General features: G+C 36.3%; 2 protein-coding genes across 7 annotated transcripts in view; both read left to right on the top strand.

The window, feature by feature from the left end:
- Positions 1–2547, top strand: part of ctcf (CCCTC-binding factor (zinc finger protein)) — a 7525-nt gene extending 4978 nt beyond the window's left edge. For 4 of the 5 annotated variants that reach the window (XM_082182496.1, XM_082182497.1, XM_082182498.1 and 1 more), the window contains 3 exons: positions 1–73; positions 288–494; positions 582–2547. The exon at positions 1–73 is cut by the window's left edge and continues 66 nt beyond it. In XM_082182496.1, the coding sequence (XP_082038622.1) occupies positions 1–73; positions 288–494; positions 582–808 (507 nt within the window). In that variant the 3' untranslated portion in view covers positions 809–2547. The remainder of the gene's footprint in view (positions 74–287; positions 495–581) is intronic. The other variant, XM_082182495.1, reaches the window with a different exon arrangement.
- A 557-nt stretch (positions 2548–3104) lies between these two features.
- Positions 3105–13026, top strand: part of carmil2 (capping protein regulator and myosin 1 linker 2) — a 38960-nt gene continuing 29038 nt past the window's right edge. Inside the window, exons 1-9 of one of the 2 annotated variants that reach the window (XM_082182441.1) lie at positions 3105–3362; positions 3521–3615; positions 4452–4502; positions 7739–7798; positions 9215–9336; positions 10647–10744; positions 10837–10907; positions 10993–11066; positions 11810–11885. In XM_082182441.1, coding sequence (XP_082038567.1) covers positions 3326–3362; positions 3521–3615; positions 4452–4502; positions 7739–7798; positions 9215–9336; positions 10647–10744; positions 10837–10907; positions 10993–11066; positions 11810–11885 — 684 coding nt within the window. In that variant the 5' untranslated portion in view covers positions 3105–3325. The remainder of the gene's footprint in view (positions 3363–3520; positions 3616–4451; positions 4503–7738; positions 7799–9214; positions 9337–10646; positions 10745–10836; positions 10908–10992; positions 11067–11809; positions 11886–13026) is intronic. The other variant, XM_082182442.1, reaches the window with a different exon arrangement.

A 13026-nucleotide genomic window follows, 5' to 3' on the forward strand; every position in this document is an offset into this window, starting at 1 on the left:
CCACCCAAAAGGGCTCGTGGTGGCCGAAAGAGGAAGATGCGCTCTAGAAAGGATGATGACGACGATGATAGTGGTAAGTAGCTTGGCTCTAGTTCTGCTACTATGCTGGTATGACTTTAGTAGCTGAAGAAATACTTGATTAATAAGAACTATTAAGATAACTAGGTAATCTAAACCTGTTTTAACACGTGGATTATTAGAATGAAATGTGTATGATTATGTGCTAAGTGTAAATCATTACTCTTAATGGTTTTATGAAAGCTTTAACTGTCGCCTGAATATCTCAGATGAGCATGGAGAACCTGACCTTGATGACATTGATGAAGAGGAAGAGGATGATCTTCTGGATGATGAACAGATGGATGTGGAACAGGCTCCACCCAGCGTTCCCATCCCTGCACCAGCTGAACCTCCCGTTAAGAGGAAACGGGGCAGACCCCCCAAGAATGCACCCAAGGCCTCTCCTACAAAGTCTGTCGCCAAAACTACCACAGGTACTGTGTGTGCGTCTGTGTATGAAGACAAACCATTCAAAATCTTTTAGCAGGGTTAAACTAAATGACCCTCTCTGCTTCTCCTAGCAGCTGCTGCCATTATCCAGGTGGAGGATGAAAGCACAGGGGCCATTGAGAACATCATTGTGAAGAAGGAGCCTGAGGGCTCTGATGCGGCTGTAGCTGCTCAGCCAGTGGTGGAGGAAGTGGAGGCAGTCGAGGCTGGTGTAGAAACAGTGCAGCTAGCTGTCCCTGAAGCTGCACCTAACGGTGATCTTACTCCTGAAATGATCCTTAGCATGATGGACCGGTGATCTGGGGATGCGTGTGGACACACAGGCTGATCACACATGCTTGCTTATATGCACATCCCCATATGTGTCCCCTGATTTTATATATATATATATATATATATACATATACACACATGCTCACATACCCCCCCCTCACCTCCTTTAATTCCACGCTAAGGCCTCATGTCCTGCATCAAATTTCTTAAAGACTCCATTGTTCCTCTTCCTTTTCCTATAAAACTCAAAATTATCAATGTCCTAAAGTTCTTACATTTTGTCTTCTCATGACGATCACAAAGCTGCGCTTTTCTACTGTTTCTATCACAGCAGTAGTTCAACTGCTGAGTTATTTTTGCTGTGTACTTGGAGAGGCCAGATGATTTTTGAGAGCAGGAATGTCTCTGACATAATGTGGTATAATACATGCACCTAGACTTTTCTTTACCCAGCTTACCTTCTGTCTTCATTTGTCAATTCAAATCTGACATCACCATGGCAATATTGAGAAACTATATAATTTTGTGCCTGGTCAAGCCTTGCTATCTAGAATCGCTGTCACTGCTGTAGAAATGGGTGTTTTTACCCCCTCTGTCCAAGAAAATCCTCTCAATGTTTGACATTTATGATGACTTTTATTCGCTGTTTGTTCCTCATGTGCTCTTTCACTGGTCACAGATGATAATGTTAGGGAGCGTAGAAATGTAGCCGGCTAATTATCATGCCAGGGACGATGACATCCATCCATATGTTAAAAAACAAAAAAACAACAACCCTGCAGTTGATCAATTTGTACAAAAAAGGTAATCTTGGTTAGTCTTGCTTGTAAATAATTTTTATTTTCTGTTTTATTATGAACATTTTAATCTTTTTCTAGTGAATTGATGACCTTGAATGCTAGGGCAATGGCTTTTAACAGTAGTTGTTTGGAAACATGCCACGGAAGGCTTTCAAATGACTTGTGGCGGAAAAATAAAGCCTGAACAATCATGTAGGCTGCATAACCCCTTTTCTTTCTGTCCTTCTGTAGCCTGAATCGTTGCATTTGAGTCTGCTCAACTCGCTTGATGGGGAGGGGTTGCTTAGTGTTTTTATGAGAGAGTGGCTTTAATATTGTTCCACCTGACGAATACTGGCTTCCATGTTGGATTTTGTTCTAGCTTTTGTAAAAGGAAGAAAAGGGACAGAACTGGGCAGGTACAGCAACGTGCATGACTCCAATCATTTTGATCTGTTTTGATGTGGTCGTGTTCCCGAAACCACCCCTAATATTAAACTGTTTGCCACACGAGTTGTTAATTTCATGGGATTCTGGAAGGAGACTTAAAAGTTTACAATAGGTTTTTCAGACCACATTTAATTTAAGAAGTTTAATACGAGTGTTCGAGGAAGCTATTTTGATATGAGCTGTTTCTAGAAGAGGAAGCTTGGATGGGATATTTGTAAAAAGTTGTCACTTGTTCAAAAGAGCAATGTCCTTATTTCTGATCATTTGGTTTTCAGATTCAGAATGAAGTTTTCCTCCAACATGTAATTGCATTTAAATTGCTTTTTTTTTTAAAGCTCTTAATTCTAGGTTAATGCTTTTTTTTTTTTTTTCTTTTTTTTTTTAACCTAGCTGTACTATTTGAATTTTACAATGGTCAGAAAACCAACCTTATAAAGACATTTATTTTGGTTGCGAGGGTATATAGAGGGCCTATAAGGTAAGATGGTGTGGAGAATGTATTGCTGTACAGCTAATAAAAAAAATATTGTCCTTATCAATGTTTGTCTGTTTATTCTGTGCCAAGTTACAACAGGGAAAAAAGGAATCTTGCATTTGCATTAATTATGATTCGACTGGTACCAGTAAGCACCAATGAAGGTTTAAATTGTCTACTTTTTAAAATTTAATTATTGTATTAAATCTGCCAAGCAGCTGAAACATTACATATAGTAAATACTGCTTCAGCAATGGAGTGGAAATTATAAAAATTGTGTAGTGCTTTGTTTTCACCCAATTTAAAAATGTATGGTATTTTTCATGATAGCAACAAGTTACAGTAGATCAGATATTATTTTAGTTGGGTGGGTTGTCACAATTTCCTAGTGAACATTCCATTAGAGGGAGATACTGAGTAGAAAAATACCCATTTAGCAGTTTTATTTTTGTAGTATTTAGCCATCAGTATATCTTAAGAGTAAAGGTTACAGGTACAGCATTTAATTTTCTATACATCTTGTGCGTAGGTGACAGCAAAACCACTGACTGGAGCTTTACATATTAACATTTGCCAACAGATTTATTTAATCTGTATTGGGGTTGAAATGATTGTGCTATGTGAGAAACTGCACATCTTGAAGTGACTGTCATAGGATGCTCTTCATGCAGTTCAGGTGTCACATCCTGTCTCAGACCTGTACTCTCATACTGTGGTTTTCCCCCATAAGCATGAATCATAAAGCAGCAGGATGTGAGTGTGTGTTCAAGAGTGTATCACACACTGCCAGCGCTGGCCTGTCTTCACCCTGTTGCCACTGACATAGTGAGCAGACATTATGGCGGCGCTGACAGAGGTCCCATTTTGCCTCAAAGGTAAGGTTCTTACACAATACTTTCAGAACATGCTACAGAAATGCGTGCATACCTTTTTTTTTTTATGATGTGATAACATTATAGTGCGGTGCTTAGATTATTTATTTTTTTAGAGTGATATGCAGTTCTGCATAAATGGTTCTATGCTTGATTTACAGAAGGCATAACTCAGTATCTGAAGCCACAAAGGGTTCAGTTCATGAGTCTGGTGCATATCAACCAGTGCAAGGGACGAGCAGAGAACAGAGTTTTGGTATGTCAGCCTCTCACCCTCACAATTATGTAATAATGAATATGTATTTCTTTTTATTTGTGTAATCATTTTTTTTTTACACTTTATATATGTATATAATGTATATATATATATTTATTTATTTTTTATATACATACATACATATATATGTATACAGAACAAATATTTCTAAGAACAAATATGAGGAAAATATGAATTTCAGAATGTCTTAGTAATTTGGTTTGTTGCCCTTTTGCTTTAATGACAGCAGCACTTGAGCTGCATGAACTCTCCATACGTTTGTTCAAAACCTGATGATCATGTTCTCCAGCATGATTTGAGAATAATATAAAAAGAGCATCATGTCTGTTCAAAGTCACATGATTAATGTCATTAAATTAATTTGAAAACTCTGGATTCTCCCAGTCTTGTTAGTATTACCGAACGACTTCACTGTCGACTGTGATGTTCATCTAGAAAGCAGCACTCGCTGCTCATGGTGCAGAGATGTGCTGATGAAATGAGCATGTCTCATGCTTTGCAAGAATCTGCTTGCACAGTCAGCACTGTTCGTTCATTTATCATTGAAGGGCTTGCACGCTTCTCTCTGTTTAATGTGAAAGAGTAAGCACTGAAAAGGCCACAATATTTTTTTGTGGTTTTGCCAAACAATATTGTTGTAAAAACAAAATTTTTTGGTTGGTTGCTGAGCTATAAAACTGAAAGCCACAAAGACTGATAACAGAGAGTACAACTGAAAGGAAGTAGCTAGCCTGTTGTTGTGAGCAGTTTTTGTGTACCAGCAGATGGCACTAGACTCATTTACACTGTTCTGTTGTGTTTTTGTTCTTTAACAGGTGATGTCTCAATGGAGAGCTCATGTGTTCCACAGCAAGCAGCCAGTGAAGGTGGGAAACAGTTTATCAGAGCACATCGATCTCAGATCGGGGTCGTAGAAATCATTTTAACTGGGGAGACGTTCTTTCCTCTACTTTTAGATATTTCTACGTTTCTACATGCATGCTCATGCACACAGACTTATCAAATGGTTTCTACACCGCTGTCTTACACTTAAAAAAAAAAGTTTCAGATAACAATTAGTCAATATTTGGTTATATACAACATTTAACTCTATCTATCTATAAATTACAGGTCTGTCTGTCTGTTATTCGCATATCTCTCGAACCGGTAAAAGAAGCACTTAGAAGGTTGTGGTTTAAAAATAAACATTCTGACATAAACACTCTGTCAGCTAAACATTAAGTCAGCTACACTGTTTACTTCTGAATATAATTTTTTTATTTGGCTACTACATCATTTGTAGTAGCCTATTCACAAACTGTTTGCTCAAACGGAGCGTTTTCTCCGAGTTCACTGTGTAGCCTGCTCCCTGAATCGTCACGCTTACTCATTTGTGGATGTTAACTGAATCTGTTAGTCAGCTACGCTGTTTACTTCTGAATAGTATATCTATCTATAAATTACAGGAACGTCTTTCTGTCTGTGTGTGTGTGTGTGTGTGTGTGTGTGTGTGTGTGTCTTTTATTCGCATATCTCTCGAACCGTTAGTCTGATGGATTTCAAACTTGACTGGTGTCTTGCTACGAGCACGAGTAAGTGCAGTGCCAAGTTTGGCGTTGTTTGGATTAGAAATGCAAAAGATATCGTTAAATATATTGTTAAAAGAGGCACACATTGGCTTTTGCCGCTCTAGCCGCTGGCCACCCCCCCTCTCACACTGACACAGTGCAGGAGCAGAGACAGAGAGGGTCGAAGAAAGCAGCGGAGCTTAAAGGATTAGTTCACTTTCAAAAAACGTTTTGCTGATAATTTACTCACCCCGATGTCATCTGAGATATCCATGTCTTTCTTTCTTCAGTCGAAAAGAAATTAAGGTTTTTGAGGAAAACATTCCAGGATTTTTCTATACAGAATGGACTTCAATGGCAACCAACTATTCCAATGTTCAAAGAAGGTTCAAATGTCAGTCTCAATGCAGCTTCAAAGTATTTACACAATCCCAGTCGAGAAATAAGGGTCTTATCTAGCGAAATGATAGGTTATAAAACAAAAAAAAGAAAGATATATATATATATATATATATACCACAAATGCCCGTCTTGTACCATCTCTGAGATGCGCCACATATTATGTCATCACGTTGGAAAGGTCACAAATTTATATTTATTTTTTATAATAAATTAAAACAAAGATGTCGGACGATTTTGAAGTTGGAGGAGAAAATGAGATGGAATTTTTCGCCCTTCCCTACCTTTTTGAACCGGAGTACACAGACAAATAACTTAGATGACGTGCCGCGTGACCTTTCCAACGTGATGATGCAATGCGTGGCACATCTCAGAGATGGTACACGACTAGCATTTGTGGTTAAAAAGTGTATATATATATATCTTTTTTTTGTTTTTTTTTAAATGACCGATCGTTTCACTAGATAAAACCCTTATTTCTCGACTAGGATCGTGTAGAGACTTTGAAGCTGCATTGAGACGGACATTTGAACCTTCAAACCGTTGGTTGCCATTGAAGTCCATTATATGGAGAAAAATTCTGGAATGTTTTCCTCAAAAACCTTAATTTCTTTTAGAAAGACAGACATGGATATCTTGTATGACATCGCGGTGAGTAAATTATCAGCACTTTTTTTTTTTTGAGTGAACTAATTCTTTAAGTAGCCCTTGTTCACTGTTTAGTTTGCTCCCCGAATCATTGCACTTATTCCTTTGTGGATGTTAACTGAATCTGTAAGTCAGCTACACTGTTTATTTCTGAATATTATATTTTATTCTGGTGCGCTTAACGTTATCGCTACTGTGTAATAGTAGCCTATGTTATTCACCAACTAAACATATCCTATTCAATGCGTTCACAGTCTCTTTCACGGCCATCATTTGTTAGTAGCCTATTCACAAACTGTTTGCTCACGCATAGCGTTTTCTCGGAGTTAACTGTGTAGCCTGCTCCCTCAATCGTATATTGAAATTACATTTTAAATTTTGAGAAAATGGTATGATTTGTTTTCAGATTTTTTTAAATATTGTTTTCAAATAAAAATTAATTTCATACTCAAGTGTGGCTTAAAATGAAAATGAAGTTGTCATCATTTACTCATCCTCAAGTTGTTCCAAACCTGTATGAGTTTCTTTCTTCTGTTGAACACAAAAGATACTTTGAAGAATGTTGGTAACCAGACAGGTGATGATAGCCATTGGCATCCAATAAAATATCTTCTTTTGTGTTAAACCGATGACAGAAAGTCATACAGGTTTGCAAACACTTGAGGGTGAGTAAATGACAGAATTTTCATTTTTGGCTGAACTATCCCTTTAAGTGTCCATCTATGTTTTGAGCCCAGTGTGTATCAGAACAGGCTAATTTTATGGGGTATTTTAAAATGAAATGCTTCAAAGTAATGTAGCTTTAATGTTACATGACCATACAGCTCTTGTTTCAGTACCAATATACCATTTAACATTCAGAAATCATAATGTTAAAATTCACATTCAGAACATCAGGTGTGTGAAATACATTCATTCTGATAGAATAAGGAAATGGTCATAAAAAAAAAAAACACCCAATAACCTTGAACAGTGAATTGACACTGTGTTCTAAAAATATGCAGCTGATAAACAAGCTGTAGGTTAGAAACAGGAGGGTCAGTAGATCACGTACAGTATTAACTCAAAGTGCTGTAGGGGGGAATAATTATTTGTAGAGATTTATATTTCCTCTGAGTAATATAGACTTGAGTAATATAGACTCTTCTGCTTTTAGCACAAACAGCTTGATGCGAGTTCATAACTGAGGATTTTGGGAAAAGATGGAATGACATGTACTCCTTTAAGAGTTGATTGTATTTCTTGATTTGTGAAAGAAGAGCTATTAGCTCCTAATGGAGAGCAGTTAGATGCTGAAAGTGCATGACTCAATGCTAGTTCCTGTGGAAAGAAAAAAAATACTCGTTCCAAAGCTCAACTTCTGTGTTTGAGTTTCAATAAAAGATCCAGCCTCCCTGACCCCCCCAGCCCACATTCTCTTCTATGTTAACTTGTGAGTCACTGTATTTCCAGTGTTATTTGCTGTAGAGTATGTGTGCTGTTTACAGCGGTCCTGTCTCTTGCTTCAGGTGGAGAGTTCCTTTAGTTATCTCGAGATCTATGCCATCATCATCGACAGCATTGAGCAGGTAAGAGATCTACAGCTACAACACGCCACGATAATGAACATTTAAAGTTTGCTTATTAATCTACACTGTAACATTTGTATACGTTTTATATGTTGCTTTGGGTTGAAGCATCTGTGAATTTAAAATAAAATAAGGGCAGCTGTGATATAATACAAATATACCATATATTTTCCCCATAAATTATGCAATTCATTATTTAACTTAAGTTCAATCCAATTGTTCTATTATTTTTTATTACAAATTCTCATCCTCCAAGGAAATATTATTACAATTTATAATATTAGTTTTTGTTTTAATATATTTTACATTTAATTTATTCCTGTGATGGCAAAGCTAAATTTTCATGAATTGTCAATCACTCTAATATGCTTATTTGGTGCTCGAGAAAAATTCGTTATTTATTAATATGGAAAACAAATGTGCTGCTTAATGTTTTTGTGGAGACTGATTAATCTTTTCAGTATTCTCTGATGAATAGAAAGTTAATTATTTAAAATAGATCTCTTTTGCAAGTAAAAGTTTTCATTTTGATCAATGTAATGCGTCCTAGTAGAATAAAAGTTTTAATTGAATAAATAATTTAATAAAAAAAATGACTGACCACAAATAATTTAAACGGTAGTATAATATTGCCAAATATGATTTTTCTCTGTAAATTATGAGATAATACTTTGTAATTATAAAAACATTTTCAAATTTTACAATACAACAAATACATGCATTACAAGTAAAAACAACAAAAACATCTTTTACTGACAGTGATGACAGTTATACAATTATCAACATCTTAAATCTAGTAAAGTTTTTCAAATTTTCATTAAAAAAATGTAATTATAACACTATTGTTATATTCCCTTGGCAGTAAACTATTAAAAAACGAATTACCACTGCTGTGAGGGTGTTTCTAATATAACAGCTTAGGGATTGATGGCAAATTTCACATCATTCTCTCTTCTGACGGCTGTAATCAATCTCGATATTTTCCTCTTTTGGAAAGTGGTGGAAACTCTATCATGGATTTTTTTCTTTTGCCATTCGAGCAAATGGGAGTCGTGCAGTTTCTATTCACCACTAATGAAGTTTACCCAACTATGACGACCCCCGCTTTGAAGAACCTCGGAAATGTGAAAAGGGTCCAATAACACTTTTTTTACTGTAGTATTTTGTTCTTTTTCTATTTAAATTGCTAACATATTTATAGTACGATGTAAACATGAAGTTGAAAATACAGGGAAGTTGAGGTCAGTTTTCAACCCTGATGTTTTTTCCAATGAGTAAAGCCTGTGGTTTTTAAATTGTTGCAAATGTCAAGCTGTTGGGGGGCAAGCAATGGGGGTTCAGTAGTTTCATCTCTTTCAATCAGCCAGCCAGTTAGTTATTTATCACTTATCATCCCTTGCACTTTGTGTTTGTGAGGTGGTTATCGAGACAGACAAGCAGAGCTACTTTCTTAGCCTGATGTCAGTGAGAGATCTGGAAGCTGTGGTCAGCCATGTCACCGCCTCACTCAAGAAGATCTTTCCTGATTCATCGCCAGGGTGAGTGATCTGAGAAACATCACATCTGATCAAACATGGTGCATTTGGTTTGGTACACGGTTTCACAGACAAGGCTTAAGCCAGTCCTGGACTAAAATGCATGTTGGAGCTGTTTTAACTGAAAGCAATACATCTTAAAATGTCAGTGGCATTGTTTTGTCTCATGATGCACACCAGTAAAGTTTTATTCTTGGGTACGTTTATAAAAGCTACTTGAACTAAGGCCTATTCTTGGCTTAATCTAAGCCCTGTCTGTGAAACTGGGCCATAGTGTAGTGTAAATATAATATTAAACAAAGGAACGTTGAGGTAATGTTTCAACTCTTATACTATTTAAAGGTTCCTAATTTTGTTTTGGAGGTCTCCAACTATAGGTTTGCATGCATCCAAAAAACACTTACATTTTTTCATAATATACATTGCACATCACCTCATTTCTCAAAGGGTCTGAAAACAATGATTCTGTCTCTCTAAGGTCGCTTCATATATATATATAATAATTTAGGGGATCACTTTATGGATTTAATTGTGTTTTAAATCTTTTTTAATTTTAGGTAAATGTAATGAGACAGCTTGTAAACATCCTTTATCACTAGAAAAAAACGTAACACTTTATTTATATGGTCCACTTTAGACATGATACTATTATTAACTATAAGTACCTTTGTAACTTCATGTCAACTAACTGTCATTAGAGTACTAGTAGACTGTCTGCTTAGTATCTACTAACACTTTATTTTCATAGTCCCCCAACAGACATTCTACTAACTATAAGTAACTTTGCAACTACATGTCAACTTATTCTACTTACCTGAACCCTAACACCTAACCCTAATCTAACAGTCTACTGATACTCTAATGAGAGTTAGTTGACATGTAGTTGCAAATTTACTTGTTGTTAGTAGAACTCGCTAAACATGAAAGTATTACGCAATCATTTAAGACCTTTCTCCTAATATAGAACCTTTTTGACATAAATTGAGTTAACTTGCAACAGTGATTTACATGTTTGTGTATTGAATATCTGGTGTAAAATCTGGGTCTGGAAACAGAACCATTTTTTCAATCTATCACTGTAAAAAAGTGGATGATCTTTATGGAGATTCATTTTTCCATATTGCCCCTTATTATAAAATCTGATTAGTTAAACCATAAGGTCTTCTCCAATTTGACTCACTTCTTCTGGTAAGTATTAACAGATTTATCTGCCCACAAATGGAACAAACATGACCTTTGAATTTGTGTTGGCTGATGTGGTTACACTGATCCTACACTTCCTTTATCCCCCTCCATCTTTTTCTTGCTTTCAGGAAATTGCTGAAGAAAGTTCCTCCTGATCTTCAAGAGCGGCTACGCAGTCTTGCCTCCAAAGTTGAAGAACATGTGAATGGAGTAGTTGGACCATGTGGTTAGATCACTGTTGACAATCACATCTAGATGTTATTTAGATATCCAAGTGCTTTCATTTGATTTTTCTTCATCCTCTTTGGTGCCTTACAGGGGGCTTTTCAGACACATATGCAGCGTTGTGTGACTTCAACGAGTTCCCATGCTGTGTGGAAGTTCAGTGGGTCTGTGGGAGTCACTACTAACAAGAATTGAAAATGTCAAAGGTTTAGCAATGATGGTTTTAAGAACTGTTGCTTCTGTTTCTAGGATGTTGATAATATTTACCATGTTCAGAACTGTCGGGTGTTCAGCCTCATCGACTTCAGTCATTTAGACAGCAGGTATACAATGAAACTTATATCTCTGGTTAAGAAAAAAATTATTAAAAACTATGCATAATTTCTAATTTCTAAATATATATTGAATTTTGTATATATAAAACTTTAATATACACTACCTTTCAAACATTTGGGCTCAGCCAGGTTTTTGTATGTTTTTGAAAGAAGTCTCTTGTTCTCATCAAGGCTGCATTTATTTAATCAAAAACACAGTTAAACAGCAATATTGTGAAATGTTATTACTCTTAAACGGTTTTCTATTTTAATATATTTTAAAATGTAATTTATTCCTGTGATGCAAAGCTGATTTTTCAGCATCATTAATCCAGTCTTCAGTGTCACATGATCCTTCAGAAATCATTCTAATATGCTGATTTGCTGCTCAAGAAACATTTCTTATTATTTTCAATGTTGCAAACAGCTGTGCTGCTTAATATTTTTTGTGGCAACCGTGATACTTTGATTTTTTTTAATTAAAAGTTTAAAAAGAACAGGATTTATTTGAAATATAAAAAAATTTTGTAACAATATGAAAATCTTTACTGTCGCTTTTGATCCATTTAATGTATGTAATGTGCTGAATAAACTAATAATAAAAAAACGTACTGACCCCAAACTTTTGAAAGGAAGTATTTTGAATAAATAAATAGATTAATTTATTTATAAATGTTTAATATAAAAATGGTCAATATATCTTTTTTATAATAACAATAATAGTAATAATAATATTCTGTTAATGTTAATAGGGACTTGGCTTTAGCAGTGGGCGCTCTGTCCTTCAACCAGTGGTTTACCAAGATATGCAGCAAGGACTTCAAACTGGTATGTACGGATATTACTGGGCTAATAATCATGCATATTGATAAAGAAAGCTGTTAAAGGTATAATAGGCAGTTTCAGAGAGGCTAGCAATAGCAAGCTAGCTTTGAAAGCATAAGTTCCCAACCTCCCTCCAAAGCCATGCATCCTCCTAATCGACGGTACGCAGCCAGAGCAGAGTCTACAAAACATCACGAGAGATGGCATTAAATTACCTCATGTCTCAAAGTACATAACATTACAATAAACGTAAATAACTTGTAGAGGTCTGACTTGTACCACCTGACTGCTGCAGATTCATGAGTGATATCAGCATGGGAGAGAAAGAGTGGCGGAAGAGGGGAAGAGATGTAATCTGAGGTGAGACTTGCGTCTCAAATAGTGATGCTAGCTTTACAAGAGAGAGTTCAAATCTTAATTTCCTTTGTTTTCTCAGAGAGTTGGCCTCTCTTCCAGTCTTACAGCCTCGTGGGCAAGTGTGCCGACATGTAGCGCCGTTGTGCTTCGGGCGACTCGAGTTCGAGTCCCGGCTCATAGACCTTTCCCGATCCCGTCCCCCCTCTCTCTCTTCCACCTCACTTCCTGTCTAGCAACTGTGCTATTAAAAAATTAAAAAATAATCCAGCGTTGATAGTGTTTCCAAAGAAATGCATAATTCCGAGTCTGAGGATGTGAACAGCTCTGGGTACATCAGCTAGAACATCACGTGTTGCCATCTTGTAATTACGGTAATCACGACATGGCGTGAGCACAGCATGCTTGTTGTTTTGGTTCAGGAGGAACTGAAAAAGATGACTGCTGTTTGTTTGCGGCGCTTGGTGATTGTCTGTCTAGAACTCTAGAACATGATGTGCGGAGGTATGCAAATACATATGCTGACAGGCTGGTTGGACATCGTATCATTTCATTTGGTCCGAATGCAATGAATGAACATTGTTTGGTCCTGAGACTTCCACAGAAAAGATACATGAAATTTTTTTAAATATTTAAACCACCTCTATTATTGATTGCTATCAGGATGGTGAAGAGAGTTTCAACCAGTATAACAAAAAGTGTTTATGAAAAACATTGCCAACCCTACTTTTAACTTGGAGCAGAATTGTTGTTCTTGTTTAGACTTGGCTTATTCAGTCATGTCAGACCT

This window comes from Leuciscus leuciscus (genome assembly GCF_965113295.1).
Source record: "Leuciscus leuciscus genome assembly, chromosome: 10".
Lineage (NCBI taxonomy): Eukaryota > Metazoa > Chordata > Actinopteri > Cypriniformes > Leuciscidae > Leuciscus > Leuciscus leuciscus.